This window comes from Marmota monax, unplaced genomic scaffold, assembly GCF_021218885.2.
Source record: "Marmota monax isolate L192 unplaced genomic scaffold, Marmota_monax_Labrador192_F-V1.1 WCK01_AAM20220418_F8-fsc00002, whole genome shotgun sequence".
Lineage (NCBI taxonomy): Eukaryota > Metazoa > Chordata > Mammalia > Rodentia > Sciuridae > Marmota > Marmota monax.
In genome coordinates this window covers 32,386,313-32,408,568 of record NW_026693571.1, presented here as the reverse complement: position 1 = coordinate 32,408,568, position 22,256 = coordinate 32,386,313, and the positions used below count along the sequence as shown (strand labels likewise).

The 22,256-nt window shown below is 37.5% G+C and overlaps 1 protein-coding gene across 6 annotated transcripts in view; it reads left to right on the top strand.

Moving 5' to 3' along the window:
- Positions 1-22,256, top strand: part of Fnip2 (folliculin interacting protein 2) — a 114,238-nt gene that overhangs the window by 15,280 nt on the left and 76,702 nt on the right. The window contains exon 1 of one of the 6 annotated variants that reach the window (XM_046458818.2): positions 18,848-19,791. The exons of 2 other annotated variants lie outside the window; for them this stretch is intronic. In XM_046458818.2, coding sequence (XP_046314774.1) covers positions 19,616-19,791 — 176 coding nt within the window. In that variant the 5' untranslated portion in view covers positions 18,848-19,615. Of the gene's footprint in view, positions 1-18,847; positions 19,792-22,256 lie in introns of those variants that run through there. 3 more of the 6 variants (XM_046458813.2, XM_046458815.2, XM_046458817.2) reach the window with 3 other exon arrangements.

Sequence of the window (22,256 nt, the reverse complement as noted above, 5' to 3'; positions counted from 1 at the left end):
TGAAAAGCAGAGGTTAACCAACCCCACACTGGACTTCACAGCCATGTTCCCCTTCTCTCCGCTCCCAAATTCAAAGCCTCTAAAAGAGGGTGTGTGTGTGTGTGTGTGTGTGTGTGTAAAATAGCAGGCTTTTATCCCTCAGAAAGTATTTTCCCTGTAGTTAATATACTATGTTATGAAGGACAGGTAGTTCATTTATTTGTTAGAAAGTGGATATATTATATATTAACCTGGTTCTGGTAGAATGACCAAATACTCTGACCATCCTTTTATAATAATGTTTCTGATGTATGCTCTTAGTTCTAAAAGTAAACTTACAAATGAACTTATAGGGCCCCTCTGCAAGAATAACCAACTCATTCTTAAACTCACTTTCTCCTAACTTAGAACATAGATCACTTCTGATACTATGTTTTGGGATTTTCCCCCCACCACGAACAAGTGGGCAACTGGTTCTTTAGCAGCAGATACCCTCTAATCCAGTGCCGTTCTGAAACTGTCTACCTAGAGATCTATCTGGATGAGACCTCTGTTCCAAAGATCTTGGTCTCCCCACCTTAGATGCCAGTTGTAAGCTCCAGATCATCTTACCTGTGCTTCTGCCCAATCATCTATAAATTGGGAATGGATCCCCGATCTCCTCCTCAGGTTTAATTAATTTGCTTGAGTGGCTCACAGAGCCAAGGAATAGTTAGGTTTACTGGTTTGTTGTGAAATATATTACAAAGGATACAGATGAAAAGATACATAGGGCAAAGTATGGCAGAAGGGCGCAGAGCTCCTGCACTTTGGGGCAGTGCTACTCTCTAGGAAACTCTGTATTTGGCTCTCCAGAAGCTCTCTGAAACTTGTCCTTTGGGGTTTCAGTGGCGATTTCATTGCCTAGACATGATTGAAACATGGACAGCTGTGTGGAAATGTGATTGAACAAAAGTATGATCTAATGCTATAATGGATTAGGTGGGGAACCCCAGCAAGGCCTGTCCAGATTCTTTGGCATTCATTCCTCATAGATGGGGGCAGAACTCATTCTGAAATTAGGGTCTTATCTACTATCAGATAAGGTAGGTCAGAGAAAGACAGCCAAGAATGGAGTTTTTGTGACCTGCCTTGGGGAAGAGAAATTCTAGTTTCTCTGGCTTGTTATTCTCGTTTCTGCAGTAAATCTTCATTCAAGAGCATCTACTGACATCTTCCACATTCCAGGTACTGTGAATTGCTGGAATATGTAACGACTATGATGTATCCCTGCCCTGAAGAGGTTCAGTTGGTGAAGGTTAATTTGCTATTGTTCTATGGGAACTTGTATAACCAGAACTAATAGCATACTGAGAAGTAGACACAAGGGGGCCTTAGAAAAGTGCTCCACAAGATTTATTAGTTGATTTAGGTCTCTAAGCTTGGTAGAGTCCAAGTTCATTCTTTTTTCTGTACTTAGCATTTTCTTAGGTTTTTTTAAAAAATATTTATTTTTTAGGTGTAGATGGACACAACATAATGCCTTTATTTTTATGTGGTGCTGAGGATTGAACCTGGGTCTTGCCTGTGCTAGGCGAGTGCTCTACCGCTGAGCCACAATCCCAGCCCCTTAGGTTTTTTTTAAAAAAAACTTCTATTTGAAGCATTTGATGACAAATACATGTTTTTTTTTTAATATTTATTTTTTAGTTGTAGATGGACACAATACCTTTTATTTTTATGTGGTGCTGAGGATTGAGCCCAAGACCTCTCACGTGCCAGGCGAGTGCTCTACTGCTGAGCCACAATCCTATCCCAGACAAATACACAGTTTTTAAATTATTTTGATATTTGTGCTCATAGTCCCCCCCCCCCCGCCCCTGTTCAACTTCTCATTGTCTTTCCAGTTTATCAGTAGATGATGTTCTAAAACTAAATAATTGTTAGAAGTTGTTCACCAGTTTTCTCAAAAACTAAGTAGATTGGAGAAGGCTGAGGGTGGAGAGGTAGGTGGAGAAGAGGCAGCAGGAACTGATTTCTGATAAGAATTTTTGGTTTCTTTCTGACACCCTCAGGCAGTATTGTTTCTACCTCCCTCTATAACCTTTTTTTTAATTTTTTTTTTAAGTTTCCATAAATACTGTTAGGTCTTAGGTGTTTCTTCTATATCAAGAACCCTTTAAAGAGTTTGCATTTTGGTTTGTTTGTGATACTAGGAATTTTATTAGTTATGACCAGTCCCTGTTGAAATGTGAGGAATTCTCTTTGGGAATGCCATTGTTCTGCCGAAGCTTACAGACTGTCAATATGGACCATCAGTAGTGACTCTTGTGTTTCATTTCCCCCCATGTTCTCTGCATCGTATTGAGTAGCAAATGAGGTTGTATATATTCATAACTTTGAGTGTAATATGTGCCATTTGAAGGTTTGAAAACAGGTAAAAGATGGTGACGTAAGGGCAAGTTATGAAGTTGTATCACTTAGGAGATGAAAGACAGTAAAGCCCAGAGATAGAGTCTATCCAGTCTTACTCTTAGACTAGAATAAGCAAAATTCTTTCCCATAGGAGAATGCAAAGGTGAATGTGGGCAAATTCCAGCTAACAAACATTTATTGGGTGCTTTTTTTAAAAAAAAATCTTTTAGCTGTAGATGGCTACAATACCTTTATTTTATTTGTTTATGTTTATGTAGTGCTGAAGATCAAACTCAGTGCCTCACATATACTAGGCAAGCACTCTACTACTGAGCTACAGCCCCTGCTCCTTATTGAGTTCTTTTTATATGCCAAGCATTGTTAGTTTCTGGGATCAGATGGAGGAATGAGACATGATTTACTTTCAGGGAGCTTACAGTTTTGTAGAGGAAATGTTCACAGAAGGACCCCATCAGGTACAATACAGTCACTCTTCCTTGTTTGCAGATTCCATGTTTATGAATTCACCTACTTACTAAAATTTATTTGTAACCCCTGAATCAATATTATTGGCTCTCTTATGGCCATTCACAGATGTGTGCAGAGTGGCAATACATTTGAGTCTTTTATACATGTTCCCAACTGAGGTCAAACAAGGCAACGTTCTGCTGTCGTGTTTCAGCTCTTATACTGTAAACAAGTACCTTTTTGCAATACATTCAGTGATATTTTTTTCATTTTTTGGTTTTTGTTGGTGATTTCATTGTTTAAGAAAGTGTCCATCAGTGTAGTATTGATGTGCTGTCTAGTGTTCTTAAAACTAAGAAAGTTGTGGTGTGCCCTTGAGAGAAAATGCATATGAGTTAAGTTTGGTTCAGCCTTAAGTTAGTATTGTTGGCTCTGAGTTCAGTGTTAATGAAGCAACAATATACATTAAGTGTCTTGAAAAGGAAACACACATTAAAAATGTATTAATTAATTAATAAAATACTGAAACTATAAGTTTGTAGGAACCTAACTCTGTTTTTTCCTTAGTAGCAATTGTTGGTACAGATTCTAAGTTGGGTACGGATTCTAAGTGCCCTGAAGCATGATCCAGGAATCTTATAAGTCCAGGTGTGAAAGAGACCTATGTAGATTATTAAATGACTGGCAAGATTCTTACTGCACAGGTTCATTTGTTCTTTTGATGTTTACAAGCCCAACACCACTAGTACTGCATGAAAAGACACTGAGGGAGAACCCCCGCAAAATGTGTTTATCCATTAAGTTGAGGAAGGAGAGGGAGAAGAGCTGAATGGTTAAGGGTTGTGCTGGTGTTGCTAATTGCTATGATATGCTTTTTCTTCTGCAGAGTGAGATTGATGTTATTCTTCCAGAGTATTCTTTGTTATCTCATAGTTCTTCAATTTTCAGTTCCCTTGTCATGTGATTTTCAATATTATAGCACTTAAGATTGGCAAATGTTCATACTTATGATTTGGCCAATAGAGGTAATGATTCCTTTCAGTTCTGTCTGTGTGGGGTTTGGGGATGTAGTTGGCTTCCTCTTGACTGTCCTCAGAGTTTGACAATTCTGGATACTGAATTCTAGCCTTTCTGTTAAGTTTCCTTTCTGTTCTCATTGGTCATTGTGATGGGTTTTCCAAACAGACAAATCATACATATACCACCATTGTAAGTCTTCTTCTGAAAACTGTTGCTTAGTTCACTAAACTGGGCACATTTGGCTGGTGGCACCTGGAATACATCTGGTCTGAATTGAGATGTTCTCTAAGTGTAAAACTCACGCTCTCTCTTTTTTTAAAAATTGTTTTTAGGCGTAGTGTGAAAAACAGACTGTGAAATAATATTTCATTAATAGTTTTAAGATTTTGTATATGCTGGGTTTCTTTTTGCATTTTAAAATGTGGATATTGGAATATTTAAAAACATGTATGTGACTTACATTATCTTTCTGTTGGATAGCACTGATTCCTTGGGATTATTCCTTTGGATTTCCAAGGATTAATTTAGAAATGATTGCATTAAATGGTATACTTGCCAGATTATTGGGGGGCAATTGTATTTGTAATGCCATTAAAATTACTGCTGGAATACCTGAATATTGCTCTTGTAAACAAAAGTAATACTATCAAAAATACTAAAACTTCTCCCTAAGAAGTGACTTGTTTTGCTTAGAAATTCCTCTGTAATAAAATGAAGTAAATACAACAATTCTACCATATAGAATATAACTGAATCCTTTTAAAAATCAATATCAGGGGCTGGGGTTGTGGCTCAGAGGTAGAGCGCTCGCCTCGCACGCATGAGGCACTGAGTTCAATCCTCAGCACCACATAAAAGTAAAATAAAGGTATTGTGCACCACATAAAAATAAAATAAAGGTATTATGTCCACCTATAACTAAAAAATAAATGTTAAAAAGATCAATATCAGGGTTAGCTTTTGCTTGTGTTTTGGATTAATTGTATATAATCAGGTTTTTAAATGTGTAATTATTTTTCAAAGGATCTTTTTAATCTATGTCACATTGAGCCAGGGTGTAATGAGGTTTTGCTATCCCTGTGAGAGTGACCATTTTCAGAACTTGGATGAAGAGCTTTTTGCAAGACAGCCTTAGTACATATGACAGAAAAGAGATTCATTTAAAAGAATCTCATTTAAGAACTATTTGGTAAGTACTTTTTCCCTGTTCAGTGTTTGTTTAACTGCACAAGCAAAACACAGAAGAAATTAAAGTGATACATGTCCTGTAGAAGCTCCTCATCTGACAGAGGAATTCATAAAGGACATTCTAATATGGTGTATATTGTGAGGTGTGAGCAGAGATTAACAGTTTATAAAATCAGCCAAAGCACTAAAATGTGAAAACTGTTTATGAGAACAATGCAGGTCCAAAATTACCCGAATAAGTACCCCTTCTACACATTCTTTTATGAGAATTGTATATAGCCTGCAGCAATTCTTCTCTGAACTAAGACCTAGGGCAACTTGTAAGACACAGGGACTGTTGTTCTAAGGTTTAGCTAAGGGAAAAAACTGAAGCATGGTTGTAGTTAGGGAGGTTCTGAACTCTTAAGAAATAAGAGTCCTTCAGAGATGTTATATATAGAGTTCATTCTGTCTTCCCATTGCAAATGTTGAAACATTTTCAGAAAAGGGCCATTGTGGGAATTTTTTACAGAGCAGATGGCCCTTGGTTTGTGTCCTCAAAGAACTTAAATTTGGCTTGGAGAGTTAGATGAAAGGAATTTTAGAAGAGGGGATTTATCAGTTGGAAGAGAGAATGCCATTTATTAACTTGAAAGCTAATTATTTCATAGTTATAATTTTCTAGTTGTTGCACTAATTTGTTCTAGAATTTACTGTTCCCAAGGGACTCTGCAGAGTCTATTTTAGAGTGCTTAATTGCCTGGAGCTTCAAGAGAATTGGCTGCATTTTTGGCGGGTGGAGTTGGGGTGGGGAGGTGATTGACTTTCTTGGGTAAAATTATTATTTGCCAGATGTCGTTGTGGCCAAAGTTATTTATCTTGGCTTCATGTTGTATAAACACAATGTAGTCGTCTCTGAGCTTAGTAACTCAAATAGGACAGTGAGTACTTTTGGACTTGTGTATATAAAAAATAGTACATCACATTTGTCTAGAGCTTTATAGGTTTTCAAAGGGACTTTCAAATGCTCATGTTGAACATTTGCAACATGTCTCAGAAATAGGTGGCAGAAGTATCATCATTAACCTTTTGTTTATCTCCAAGGAAAGTGAGGCTCAGAGAGTCTGAATATCTTTCCTGACAGTCATGTGGATAGTAAGTGACTATGTCAGAACTAGATAAAGCTCATGCCTTCTAGCCCAAGGTTCTTTTTCTAGTGTGACATCCTGTCTCAGTGGGAACACCGCTGATGGTGATGACTGTCCTGGTTCTGGCATCTCCTGAGTTCCTAGTGCACAGCCTTATCATGAGGAACTGATTCAGAGAAACGAGTGTCTGCTGATTCAGAACATCCTTTTACCAGCTTTCTCTTCTCATAAATTGATTTCTGTCCACTCCCAAGCAGCTTTCTTAGTTTTTGTGGCTAATAGAACTCCTCAAAGCCTTTAAAATTCTGTCTCTTTCTTTCTGATGGGGATTGAACCCAGGGCCTGTGCATGCTAGGCAAGTGCTCTACTACAGAGCCACGGTCCCCAGCTCAAAGAGTCTTTCTTAGTTTGCCAATAATAAATTTATTTTATGGGAAGCTTTTCATTTTAACTGTGTGTATGCATATATATATATATATATATATATATATATATACACATGTGCATACACATGTATACACATATGCATATATATGCATTCACACACTCACATTTTGGTATGGGGGATTGAACCTATTACCATTTAGTAATAGCCCTAGTCCTTTTCATTTTTTGAGACCGAATCTCACCAGGGTGCCCCAGCTGGCCTCAGATTTGTAATCCTTTTGCTTTAGCCTCCTGAATTGCTGGCTTACAAGGGTGCCCCAATATGCCTGGCTAATTGTAACTATATTATGGTGAATATAGTTGTTGTTACTTGTCAGACGAAAACTGAAAGAGAGCGGGAAAGAAGCATCTTCTTCTGTCACTGACTTATCTCTTAAGCTCAACATTGATTTCTTTGAATAATTCTTAGCAACTCTATAATTCTTTTTTAAATACATATTTATTTTATTTTTAAAATTTTTTCTTTTTAGATATACATGACAATAGAGTGTATTTTGTCATTATTTATACATGGAGTATAACTTATTATAATGAGAATCTCATTCTTTTGGTTGTAGCAACTCTATATTCTTTATATCATTGACTCTCATATTGAATAGGTTTATTAGCAGGCCAGGATTGAGTGTGATACCATTAAGAAGGTGTTCTTCAGGCTGGGGATATAGCTCAGTTGGTAGAGTGCTTGCCTTGCATGCACAAGGCCCTGGGTTCAATCCCCAGCACTCTCCCCTGCCCTGCCCGCCTCAAAAAAAAAAGAAGAAGAAGAAGGCTAACAACAGTCCTGACAAAACATGGAGCTTAGACTAAGGTAGTAGCACTGGAAGTTGTGTTGGAAACTGCCTTCTCCCCATTGGCAGGTTTAAGAGGGAGTCAGATAAAACTTTTTACCTGGCCTTTATGTCAGCAGTGGTCAGTGAAGAGAAGACCATAGTACTATGGGTACTTCTAGCAAGACTACCTTATGATCTCCTGGCCCTGTTACACCTGACATACTAAATATTTGAAAGGACAAATGAGTAGGGTCTTTAGATAGTATACTTTAGACATAAGGTCATCATATGCTGTAGAAGCAATGAGAGGCCTTTATAAATTATAGAAAAGTGTCAGGCCAGGTCTGGTGCCATACAACTATAATCCCAGTTACTTGGGAGACTCAGGCAGGACTATTGTAAATTCAAGGCCAGTCTGGGCAATTTAGAGTTTGTCTCAAAATAAAATTTTTGAAAAGGACTGGGGAGTTGGGCACTGTGGCACACTCCTATAATCCCAGCAATTTGGGTGATTGAGACATGAGGATTGCAATGTTGAAGCCAGTCTTTACAACTTAATGAGACACTATCTCAAAATAAAGGGGGAAAAAAGGTTGGGGGTACAGGGTGCCCTGGGTTTAATCTCAAGTACCAAAAAGTAAAAAAAGTGGGGCGGGGGGTAGCTCAGTAGCAGAGATAGCTTACATCATGAGGCCCTGGGTTCAAGCCCCTGTATTGGGGAAAAAAAAAAATTTAGAAGAGTGTTATGCCTCTTATTTTGTTTAATCCTATTTGGTGGCATGTTTAATTGTAAAACAGGTTAATAAACAATTCTGAGTAATTCCAGGATTATCCCAATGGCTACAGTAGTTAAAATAATAATATTAATTATGTGTTGGCATGATAATTTGATTGCATAATTTATTTATCTTTGAGATAAATGTATCTCCATGTTATAAATGTTTAAAAAATTATAAATGCTTAATTTAAAATGTTATAGATGTAAAGAGACCTTTTCACCAAAACATTCTTCCCAGGAAGACTCAGGGAGCAGTCTAATGTGAGACACACTCATGTAGCTCACCTGAATGAACAAGGCAAATGGGAAGATGAGGAGGGTCGAGGAGGCTGAGAAGTCTTGCCAGGAGGACCTTCATGCTCAGCCAGTGTGAACTGGGGCAAATGAACTGCTGCTTCTCAGAACTGACAGCATTTTAGGACTTTGTGTGGCTCTTTATTGCATGCTGAGTTAATCCAGGTTGCATGTTTCATAGCATCAACAGAAATGTTTGATTATGTTATAACTGTATATCCAAATGGAAGGAAGATGGAGGTTCTGGAGCAGAGAATTCTCCATTATTCTTTCAAACATAAATTTCCTGAATTATATGATTCTGTAAGAATAATGATGGTTTTTGATGGGCAAAATATGAGCCCTGAAAACTAGTAGTGCTATACAGCCCTTTTCAGTCAAGTAGGTAGTGAGTAGATGTGTTTCAGAAGAATTTTTACAGGGTTCTTCAGGGCAACCTCTATTTTACTTTGTAACTCTGTGTCCTGCTCACATGATTTGCAGAAAATGAGAACTGTGAATGATTCCAATCCAATAGCTCAGCTTTCAACTTCCTAAATGGCTCTGGACTACTGACACCTTGCTAAGGTCCAAACACTAGTGACAACCTGGGTTGACATCAGAGTTAAACTTTAAAAGTTGCATAATATTCTGTTGCTAATGTTTTCTAACTTTTGGAAGTCTTAGAAATAATTGGTTGGCTCTTGTTAATTTCTGTGCAACATGGAGATGGGGTGTAAAAATCATACTTAAAGAAAAAGGATTGTGGATTAACGTTTGGTATTGGATTTTAAAAAAGTCATGAAGGTTTTTATCTAAGTTGCTGGTTATCTCACTGATTTTAGAAAGAGTGAATCATTTTACTGGGATGCCCCTTCTTGGGGGTGGAGAGTTAGGCTGCCTTAGGACAGCCTCCTGTTAGCAGGTCTGACCTGGCTGCCTCCTTTTGGTGTTAAAGTTCAGGAATGAAATAATTACTTAAAACCACAGCTTTATTGTAGCTCATCTCCCAGGGTTACTGTGTCATTTATTAGGTCCCGGACCTCCTGGAGTCTTTCCTTCCTTCCTTTCTTCTCCTTCTCCTCATGTTGCCTGTCTGCTGGTACTTGGTGAGATAACCTTTGTTTTGTTTTGTTTATAGTACTGAGGACTAAACCCAGTACTGAATCCCCATCCTTTTTTATCCTTTCTTTTGAGACAAGGTCATGCTAAGTTTCCCAGGCTGGCTTCGAACTTGTGATTTTCCTCCCTCGGGCTTCCAGATTGCTGGGATTACTGCATGCACCACCAGGGCCAGATAACCCTTAAGTAGCACTTTTTCAAAGAAAGTGTAATGTGTATAGTTTAAAAATTCCTCTCATTATATGTATTGTATTGCTGCTTAATATTAAATAAAGTCTCCAAATAAAGGGAAATTGTGGAGTTTTGTTTTTAGTTAGATACTTGAAGAGTATAATAGCTGCAGCTACAGACTTTTGCTGACTTACATAAATATCAATATTTTATTATGTTGAAGGAAAAAAAAAATAGTGTGGATAGAATTTCACCCTTCCAGGGAAAGTACATTTTTATATATTTATTTTTTTATTTTCCTTTTAGCTGAGATTGTTTTGACTCTAAAAATTCCGTTACAATAAAACCAATAGAATTATTATAGAATAAAGAAATCAAGTGATCATTACTAGCAAGAAGTTTTTTTAAAATGAAAGTAGTTCTCCTGGGATTGGAGATTTAGCTCAGTGGCAGAGCACTTGCCTACCACATGCAAGGCCCTGGGTTCAGTCTTTAGCCCTGAAAAAAAAAAAAAAATAAAGTGAAGTAAATAATTTTACCTATTATTTGTAAATGATATATGCCTGTTATTAGAAGATGTAGAAGATTAAAAAAAGAAAAGTCAGTCTGGCTACTCCAAGGCACTTTGATATTTATCTCTGGTATTGTTTTCTGTTTTTGTTTTTGTTTTTTTTTTCCATGCTGGGAATCAAACTCAAGGCCTTATACATACTAGGCTACTAGGCAGGCACTCTACCACGCATGGAGCCACATCCCCAGCCCCTATATTTGGTTTTAAAAAAGCGCATTTGATTTCAAAGTACCTGTGCAATTTCAGGTCCTTTTCTTTTTAGTTAATATGACAATATAAAAATCTTTCTATGTTTCACATATTTTTATCTAGACATGCTATTCATTCATTCATTTACTCATTTCCTTCTTTGTGCTGGGTACTAAATGCTTTGTTCTTCAAAGTGTGGAGACATGGGTGTAGAAAACAATCTAGATTACAGTGAATAACTACAGCTCATTCTGAATTTTCATGTAACTTTTTGTTTTGTTTTGGTTTTGGTGCTGAGGATTGAACCCAAGACCCAAAGAGTATTAAGCAGATATTAAACCATTGATCTATATCTCCAGCATCATGTAACTTTATATATATATATATATTTTAGTTATAGGTGGACACAATACCTTTATTTTATTTTTATGTGGTGCTGAGGATCAAACCCAGTGCCTTATGCGTGCGAGGTGAGCGCTGTACCACTGAGCCCACAATCCCAGCCCCCTCATGTAACTTTTATTTGAAACTGAAGGTTAAATTATCTCGTAGGCAGGAAGTTCCTGGTTTTAAGTCAAAGTACTAATACTGGTTGATTTTAGTATATGTTTAAGCTAACCGTATGTGGGTAAAAAAGGAAAAAAAAAATCACTCTGCTTAGGAGCCTGTCCCTTAGCCTAGTGCTACACTGGACAAGGTTGAGAGTGGAAAGCAGAGCAGGCATCCTGTGTGGTCATTGATGTCCTTGGCTCCTGCACAGGGATTGTTTACAGGAGAACAGGGCAGGGTTCATGGCAAGGTGTCTGACAAGAGACTTAGTCACCTACAAAGCACATGACTGGGGCCTTGTCCTCAGAGGACTAAATTAGGCAGACTCCAAACATTCTCAGTGGTGTAGGATTTAAGATGGTGGAGAAAAAATTTCTTAATTTATCAGTCAGTTATGTCCAACCACCTCCTCCTTAACGTTTTTGCAAGTCTGTCCACAGATGGTCCTGCACAGGTGTGCACCACTAGGAAGAATAGTGCAAGAATGAGAGGGGTACGGGTTTACTTGTGAGCAAGAATTCCAGTGCCTGGGTTTCAGTCCTGACTCTGCCACCCGCATGTTACATACCTCAGGCCCAATTCCTTAACTTTTCTGGGCTTCATTCTCCTGTTAAAAGAAGATAATACTGCTGCCTACTTTCTGTGATTAAATGAAGCATGTAGAACAATGCCTGGCATGCAAAATAGGCCCTCAGTGAATCTAGCTAACTATCATCTACCTTGTATGACCAAGTTTGTACATATTGCCAAATTTCTTAAGTGCTGAGCTAGTCAGATGGTTGAGTTAACACTGGGGCAGTTGTGTTATTTATTTACTTATGCAGTACTGGGGTTCAAATACAGGGCCATGTGCATGCTAGACAAGTGCTCTATCACCGAGCTATAGCCCTAGCACCTATGTTATTTTTTGGTTGCACACTGAACTGGTATTGTGAGGATGGGCTGAGCTTAGTAATCAAAAGCTATCCCTGATGGCATTTCTGAAGACAGACTTGGTTTCAGTCTTGGATCAGTTTCTAAAGCCCTTTTCCCTAAGGCATGCTGCTTCAGAAAAGTTCTCACTCTCTTACCCAAGTCTGCTTGCTTTAGTCTAACATGAGGGCCTTTTTTGTTTTTTAATAAGTTTCATACTAAATTATAGAGAAAAGTATATGTATTCTGAGTGGTCCTAAATTATACAGAGTAGTATATATATTTTGTTCATAGCACTAGCACTGAGATCAAGAAACAACATTCTATAACCTTTTTGTGTTGCTTCCTGGTTATCACACTTTGAAAGTCACAGATGGAAATGTTTGTGATTGGTTGTTGTTATGTATGGAAGTCATTATGGGGAAAGGTTGGTTTGGTACTGCAGATCATGAACCTCACTGTTCCCTCTCTTCCTGCATTTATTCCCTTTTTTTTTTTTAATTACTAAGGTAATGTGAACTGGCAAAGAAAGAGTCTTTATAAAAAGATTCATTAGATGAAAATATTGGACTGGACTTTTCTGTCTTCAAACTCATTTCTTTTGATTGGGACTTTTGAGGGTTTTTTTTGGTACTGGGAATTGAATCCAGGGATGTTTAACACTGAGCCACATCTCCAGCCCCTTTTTATATTTTATTTAGTGGCAGGGTCTTGCTAAGTTGCTGAGGCTGGCTTTGAATTTGTGATCCTCCTGCCTCAGGCTACTGAGCCACTGATATTACAAGTGTGTGCAGCCACACCCAGGTCCTAAATTTTTATTACATATTGTGATCTGCTACATTTTTATAACCTCAAGAGTGAGGTCAAGGGAATGCAAAAGTGCATCAGTACTTACCTTGAAACTTTCCAGATTTTTTAATTCTCCCAACTGTAAATCAGGCATTGGCCAGGTATGGTGGCACACGCCTGTAATCTCAGCAAGTTGGGAAGCTGAGGCAAGAGGATGTTCTAGTCCAGCCTAAACTCTGTTTCTCAATAAATAAATAGATAGGACTGGGGATGTAAGTCAGTGGTAAATTGCCCCTTGGTTCAGTAATTCAGTAAAAAATAAATAAATCAGGAATGAGAGTGGGCCTTTCTTGGATAGGACGTAGATCCTGGGGTCACTGCATTGAGTCTGAGCATAACATGAAACTTAGAGTGTTTTGGTTGATCAGAGATTCTGTCCATGTGCAGGAGGTTGGACTGGTGGCATTTATTGATTCATATACTTGGCGCTTTTCTGTAGGACCACTCAATATCTAGGATATGAGAAGGAAAACTGTACAAATATCAGCTTAAAATTAAGGGACTGAAAAGAAAATAATTAAGAGCTTGAAGAGAGCTTGCAGAATGGAAGAAAATCTTTGCCTAGTACTCTTCTGACAGAGGGAGGAAAAAAAAAATATATATATATACACACACACACATATATATATATATATATAAATTTGTCCATTTATTGACTAGGTTATTTGGTGTTAAGTTTCTTGAGTTATTTATATATATGAACATAAATAATAATATATAAATATTTAATATATGTTTATAATAAATATTATAAATTATATTTTAATAAACATAATAAATATAAATTATAAATATATATGTATATAAAAATAACTTTAAAAACTTAACACCAAGCAAATAGTGTAATCAATGAATGGCAAGTGAACTAAACAGAAATTTTTTAAAATAAAGAAATACAAATGGCCAGAGCCAGGGTTGTGGCTCAGTGGTAGAGTGCTTGCCTAGAATGAGTGAGGCCCTGGGTTTGATCCCTGGCACCACATAAAATTAAAACAAGTAAAATAAAGGTATAGTGTCTCCATCTACAACTATACACACACACACACACACACACACACAAACACGCACACTCATATGTAGAAAGAAGTACAAATGGCCAACAAATACTTGAAAAAATGTTTAACATCCTTAGCAAGCAATCAGGGAAATGCAAATTGAAACCACACTGAGATTTTTATCTCACTCCAGTTAGAATGGCAGTCATCAAGAATACAAATAATAAAAAAGCTGGCAAGGATGTGAGGGGAAAAAAGAACATTTACATATTGTTGGTAGGACTGCAAATTAGTACAGCCGCTATGGGGATTCCTCAAAATACTAGCAATGGAATCACCACATGACTGAAGTATTCCATTTCTTGGTATTTATCTAAAAGAACTAAAATCAGCATATTAGAGTGATACATACATATGTTTATAGTAGCACATTTTATAATAGCCAAGAACCTGTCTAGGTGGGAAAATGTATAAAATATATTTATACAGTGAAATTTTACTTAGCCATAAAGAAGAATGAAATTATGTTATTTGCTGATAAGTGGATGGAACTGGAGAACATCTTTTTTGGAGGCAGGGGGTACCGGGGTTGAACTCAGAGACACTCAATCATTGAGCCACATCCCTAGCCCTATTTTGTATTTATTTAGAGACAGGGTGTCACTGAGTTGCTTAGCACTTCTCTTTTGCTGAGGCTGGCTTTGAACTTGCGACCTTCTGCCTTAGCCTTCCAAGCCCCTGGGATTACAGGTGTGTACCACTGTGCCCTGTTGGAGAACATCTTCCTAAGCAGGCTCAGAAAGTCAAAGATTCAATGTTTCCTCTCATATGTGGAAGCTAGAGAGAAAAAAGTAATAAAAAAGGTATCTCACTGGACTGTTGTTGTGGCTTAGTGATAGAGCGCTTGCCTAGCATGTGTGAGACACTGGGTTTGATCCTCAGCACCACATAAAATAAATAAATAAAATAAAGGTATTGTGTCCATCTACAATTAAAAAAAATTTTTTTAAAAAAGGATCTCTTGGGCTGGGGATGTGGCTCAAGTGGTAACACGCTCGCCTGGCATGCACTGGGCACTGGGTTTGATCCTCAGCACCACATACAAATAAAATAAAGATGTTGTGTCCACCGAAAACTGAAAAATAAATATAAAAAAAAAATTCTCCCTCTCTTCTCTTCTCTTCTTTTCTGTCTCTCTCTCCCTCTCTCTCTCTCTTAAAAAAAAAAAAGGGTCTTGTTAAAATCGAGGGGAGACCAATAGAGTAGAGGAAGGGGATCGAGGGAGACAGAGGAGGGGATGGGTAAAGGAGGTTCTGGGGAATTAAATTAACCAAATTGTGCTATGTGCATATAAAAATATATCACAATGAATTTCACTTTAATGTATAATTATAAATGCACCAACTTAAAAAAAAATGGAGGGGAGACCAACAGAGTAGAAGAAAGGGATCAAGGGGAAGGAGGAGGGAAGGTTCTAGAGAATGAAATTGAGCAGTTTATGTTAGGTGTTTCTACATATTTCACAATGAATGACTCTTGCTATTAGGGATAATCATAATGTACCAACAAAAACAAAAACATTGAGGTGTTGGCTAGCAGTATAACTCAGTGGTAGAGTGCATGTGCAAGGCCCTGTGTTCAATACCCAGTTCCAAAAAATGAAAGTCTGAACCAGTAGTCTTCTTGCCTTATGTATATCACGTGGGTTCAGTTCACTATACTTCTGTGCTCCTCCCTCCCAGACTGGTGAAGTTCATCTGTATTGTGGAAGTATCAGAGGAAGAGCAACATTCCAGTCAACATGTTGAACTGCTGGAGGAGTGTGGGAGTCTCGTCAGTGGTTGCAAACACTTTTCTAAGTTTGTAAACTTTGGATAAAGCAAATTATTTTCTGTAATGCATGGATCAATTATGTAAGGGAAGTTGAGAACTCAGCCATGTGTAAAGCTACAAATAAGATTGATGTGAAATTATAGTATGCTTATGATTTAAGACTCAAAAGTAGGATCCACAGCATGATAATGGATAGCAGCGTGAGTGTATTGTTCTATTTCAGGAAAGAGAGGACTGAGAAAATAGGGAGATTGGTTGAGGGAAAGAACAGACTTTAGGGCTCTAAAGGTCTAAACATACCTTCTCTCTACCCAATGAGATGCTCTGGATTCTCAGAAAAATAATTGATCTCAGAAAAATAATAATGATACAGTTATTGCTTGTTTTTCAATTACTGAAGAAATTTTAGAACTCTCAAGTAAATGTAAAGAAATTAGAGTCCAAATAGAAGCATCCATTTTAACTACAATAGTGGTTTTGATGTGCATCTGTACTTTATTATTTTTTATCTGATTCTATATTGTGGAATTAAGGGTTATGGACTGGGATAACAGAGGAAATGACATTTTCACTTTTTAACAGTCCAAGTGTCCTTTGCGTTAAAATACCACGTGAGTTACATTGATTGTAGTGACCATAAGATGTGAGCCTCTGGGAACTTTTGGTATAGAAAATAAGGTTAGATTGCAGAATGAGTGTGCAAGTGCCTCCTGCTCAGAGTGTGTGCACAGGACTGTCACAGAAGCACTGCTTGTTGCAGGTAGATTTGTATCAGGTTTAATGCACATACTTAGTTTCATCAGGAATTATCTATTGGGAATCTACCATGCATAAAACTTGGCACATTCATACAAAGATGAATGTCAAGACCTAGGGGTTTTTTTAATATTTATTTTTTAGTTATAGGTGAACACAATATCTTTATTTTATTTTTATGTGGTGCTGAGGATCGAACCCAGTGCCTCACGCATGCTAGGTGAACGCTCTGTCTCTGAGCCACAACCCTAGCCCAAGACCCAGTTTTTATATTCAAAGTGTTTACAATCTAGTTAGGACATAAGATACATATACTGTCATAAAACAAGTATGCTTAAAAAGTATTATAGGGAAATACAAGGAACAGAGGCCTAGGGAATGAAAAATTCTTCGTGGGGAAGATGGAAGTTTTGCTTAAGGAAGTAATTATCCAATTGGACAGTTCCCAGCCAGCAGCACCTGTATCCTGGAACTTGTTAGAAATGTGAGTTCTCAGATTCCACTTCAGAACTTTGGGATCAGGAGCCCCAGGTGTTGGTCAGCAGTTTGTGTTTACAAGCTTAAGTTTGAACATCACTTTACCAAGGAAATGGTGGCTGAAAGATGTGCTGACTGAATTTAGGGAGGAACAGCAACTGGCACATTATAAGGTACATGAGGATGGGTGCCTAAATGAAGGGGACTGGTTAAAGGGACCTAGTGTTTTTTGTGCCATGTAGTTTAGTTTCTGTTTAAGAGAATTCTTTCTGAATGTAGCTAAATCCTTTTTTCATTTAAATGTCTTTTATAAGTACGTTGTCATTTTGATCTCTTATTATTTACAATGTTTGTACCTCCTGGATGAGGAATAAAATGTACATGTTTATATCATTATTCAAAGTAGAAAACACACATCATATTGTATATGATAAAAAATTCATATACAATAGATGTTTCAAAATAGAATTTCATGACTTTTCGTCAGATCCTAGGTAAATATCTGTTAGAGACTGAAGTTTTAAAACTAAAATTGAGTTTTTATACATAAAGAATGGGGTGTATTCCCCTAGTACCTCTATTATCTATTTTATAAAATATAGGGTTTGGGGGCATTTTTAAGGCTCTATCTCTCTTTTCTCTTGTGGTTTTTAGGCCAGACCCTAGGTAGTTGGAAAAGTTGGTTTGGAGCCACACGTGAACCCCTTGTTAGGTGGGCACAGAATGTTGAGAGGAGGCTCTGCTCTCCCAATCACCTTGTGCCTAAAACTGAAAATATTTTTAAAAAAATGTTTTTTAAAGAGACGAGAGAGAGAGAGAGAGAGAGAATTTTTAATATTTATTTTAGTTTTCGGCGGACACAACATCTTTGTTTGTATGTGGTTTGAGGATCGAACCCAGGCCGCACGCATGCCAGGCAAGCACGCTACCACTTGAGCCACATCCCCAGCCCCTGAAAATACTTTTATAGTGCTGTATAAGTAAGTATAAGTAATCTTCTGAGTCTTTGTTAAAAAGAGAAAGTTATCTTAAAGACAGCTCAAGGGGAAAAAGAACCCATGACCAGACTATGGCCCTGCAGTTAAGCTTTAAGCTCAACGTGTTCTCCTTCCTGAAAAATGAATTCATCCTCTCCTAATCTGATTTTTTTTAATATTTATTTTTTAGTTGTAGTTGGACACAATACCTTTGTTTTATTTATTTTTATGTGATGCTGAGGATCTAACCCAGGGCCTTGCACATGCTAGGTGAGCCCTCTACCACTGAATCACATCCCCAGCCCCTCCTAATTTACTTTGACTTGATACTGTCAATTTAGCATGTGCCATGTTGAAGCCAAGCTATTGCCATAGGTGTACTGCAATCTTTATTTCATAAGGGAGAGTGCATTTTAGATCTTTTTTGAGTTCATTTTAGGGAGACTTTCAGGGATTGAATATACAGTCATGTGTTAGGGCTGTCCTACATCAATTTTTCCTCATATGAGTGGAGTGAAATACATGGCTACCATATGTGAAGGTATATTTAAAGCTTCCTATAACCAAAGAGCCAGCCAAGGGTTCACCAAATTTTAGGGGTCTGTTAATATTTCTTCAGCCAGATTCCAGGATGAGGAAAAGAAATTGGGGCAATCACTTGTTGTTGGGTTTTTGTTTGTATCAGATTTTACCTGTATTCTGGGGTACTATAATTTTTATTTCTTCTAAAAGGAAAATTTGGGGCTTTGTGGTGTAACTCAATGGCAGAGTGCTTTCCTTGCATGGCAAGGCCTTGGGTCCAGTCACCAGCATGATAGGTAGATAGGCAAAAAATGTTTTATCCATGAACTCATAGAATGATATTGATTTTATAACATTAGTCTTAATTTTCAGATGATGTATGTTAGTATCAGAAGTCAAAATTGAAGTGGCTTTTGTCCTAGGGCTTTCTCAACTTGGATGTGTTGGAATTTAGTGCAAGAGTTTTGAGGGTTTATGGCTTGTCATTATCGTTACTCTTTTTGCTTACTAATTTTTTCCCTATATTAAAGCAAAAGTATGTCCGTACTCGATTCCTTCTCCCTACATCACCATAATATACATTTAGTCCTACATTTTGGCTGCTGTCTCTCACTTGCTATGGGTAGAGTTTTGCAAGGTTGCAGAGAAAGACCTGTCAGCTGACACTTGCTCACATGAGAGCCATTAAGAGGGTGGTGTGGCCAATGTCAGAACAACCTTGCAGCTGAAGGCAAGTCACTGCAACTGCCCAGAGCCATATGAATAGTCTTGTGACCAATTAATTGACTACAACATAATCTCCAGCTAGGGAGTGCAGATGGAGTGAGTCAGTCCAAGCTGCTCAACCTGTTGAGTGTTTTTTCTTTTGCTAACTGGAGTACAAGCTTGGGAACAAAAGTAGGAAGTGGGATTTGTACTCGTCTATGTTTATAATGGGTTTGCTGAGAGCATGTTTTATAATGTGATGGATGCATTTAACTTCCTAAATCATCCATGGGCTTAATTTATGTAGCAAATGAATGTTCCTCTTTTTTTTTTTTTTTTTTTAAAGCTTCTTAAAGAGGAAATTAGTAGGCTGTTGCCAAGTAGCTTGTCTCATATACTGTATAGGGAGTGAAATGATAGCTTAGAACTGCTGGTCGCTGCGGAATATTCCTCAAATAACAAAGGAACTTCAAGATTTGTGTCCAAGTCCACGTTCACATTGATGGTTGGGATAAACCGGAAGAACATTAAACCACTCAGAAGATGTGTGGCGGCACAGCAAAAACCACAAACCGGCCAGGAGACTGGCAAGATTCGGCCAGATGTGTGAGTGGTGTCGTCTCTGGTGCTGGGAGAATTTACAAGACGCTTTTATGCACAAAGATTCGAAAATGTGCTGGGGTTGGAAGGGGTACTGATCACACGGAACCAGATGACAGGTTTGAAATTTTAGTTCTATTTTAAAGTCTCAGAGAAAGTTTTAATTCACTTTTACCAAGTAGATAGAGTTGTATTGACTTGAAAGTTGTTTTTCAGTAATGCCTCAAAGTGGGAGAAATGGGCTTACTGATGTGTGTACAAAGAGAAGACTTTTCCTTTACGGAAAAAGTTTTAGGCTTGGGCATTTTTTTTAGAGATTCTTATGTTTCTACTACCCATCTGCTTTCTTAACTTTTGATTATGTTTGCTGGAGCCAACTTAAAAGAAATGATTATATCCTTGTCCTTTTGTTGCAACTTGAACAATACTATTTGCATTTATTTATGGGGGAAAAAGTTGTAGTCCTGAAGTACCTCCATACCTAGTAGATAGGGCACAGGATTGTGCTTCTTCCTAGCTGCATGGTAGGTGAATGCCTGTGCCTTCTGGTGGAGGCAGGGTGCTGAAGGAGAGCCCAGTCTCCCTCTGGAAAATCCTTTTCACGAGAGAGGGATAATTTTAATACTGGAGCTTGTCTAAAAAGAATAACTTTATACTTGGTATATTCTTTTAGTTTATTTCATCTACTTTGGAAGAATTCATTAATTTCACTAGTAATGGAACTTAAGTGAAACACTATTTGTAAAGAATATTGCATATTAAAAAAAACAAGAAGAAGAAGAAAGAAAGGAAAAACTTTGAGAATTGTGTTTCATTTCAAAATCTTGTGTCTCTCGATAGTAAGGAGAACCAAAGGTTAAGCTCTGCTTCTCACGAAAAGTATAAAGTTTCTAAATTCATTTAAATGCTTTTTTCTTACAGGAATTGGCTCAAAATGAGCACATTTTATAAGCTGTTTATCTTATAAGTATGTTCATTGATTTGAATGACAAATAACCAGGATATAGTTTCTGTCATGTAAAAATCTTTGAGGAGAAACTTAATTAAAGGGTAAATACTTCACTATAATCTGAGAACCCAGTAGATTAGAGAGTTAGAAGGGGGAAGTCACTTCAAAAGTGTTGGGTCATATGTTGTCCACTCAAAGAGAGATGTTTGTAGAAGAGGAGGTAATGAATGATGTGGTATTTTAGAAAAATACATTTGAGTATGCGGATAAGGATTTCACTTTTATAATGTTTTTATCTATTTCTTTTCAAGAAAGGACAGCTGGGTGATAGGAGAGTGATGGAATGGCTCAGTCTATCTGAATCCTGATTGAGATCCCCAGCTCTGCTGCCCAGGAGCCTTATAACCATGGGGAGGTCTCTTGGATTTTCTGGGTCTCACTCTCAGTTGTTAAACTATATGGTAGATTCATATTACTTTAAAATTATTTTCTAAAATATTCTAAGATATACTATTAGGACCTTCTGTATTCTGTATTTTGGTTATCCTATAGAATTCCACCTCTCCTAGTAAGTTATTTGGTGTACGCCATTAAAAAATAAATAAAATAGAATTTTTATATAAGCTGCTAACCTTTCAGTGACTTGGCTGTTTTGGGTAGGATTTTAACTATTTTTATTTAAGCAACACTTTAAACTTAATGAAATGTTTTTGTACTCATTTCCCCTTTCTTTATTCCCCTCCACCTTTTTTCCTGTACTGAGGATTTAACCACTGAGCCATATCCCCAGCTCTTTTCATTTTTTATTTTGAGACAAGGTCTTGCTCAGGGCCTTGATAAGTTGCTGAGGCTGGCTTTGAACTTCTTGTGCTCCTCCTGCCTCAGCCTCCCGAATCACTGGGATTACAGGTGTGTGCCACCCTTTTATCTTAACCTCCTTTAGATTTACTTTCCTAATGCTAAGGTTTACAAAAAAATTTTTTACAATGATGACATAGATTTTTAGATTAATTTGGAATTAATTGGAATTAATCTCTGGTTACCAGATACCTTGGTAGATGTCACTCATTTTCTCTTCCCTTTGTTACAGTCTTAAGAATATATGTGTTCTTTGCAGTATTGTGCTGGTTTCCAGCTTTATTATGAGTTGGGCCAACCTCAGGGATAGAAGTGAATTATTGACAGAAGCTCCTACTGTGGGGATCAGGCTCCAAAGTGCTCATGAGTTATCTGTTTGCCTGAGTTATGTGGCAGTCAGTTAGGGAGACTTTCAACTCACCTTTTGCTCTTGGCTATCTGAAATCAATAATATCAGGTAGTTTTCTTAGTTGAGCATACTGACCAGTAGGGAGATGTGTACACCCCCTACTCCCCCTTCCGCCCTTATGATTTTTTTCCCCAGTAATTCAAAAGATGAATAAAAAAGTCTCCACAAATACACTAGAGTCACATGGCATACATAACAGTGGCCACTGTGCTAAACAGACATAATTCAATGCAAAAAGAAACATTTTTATTATCTCATTGTGGTTTCATGGATAGAAGTTGTCCACTTCCACTCCTCTTCACCTCTGTATTGACAGATATTGGGGTTCAGTTCGTTTTACGAAGTTGCAGATTTAACAAAGAACTACA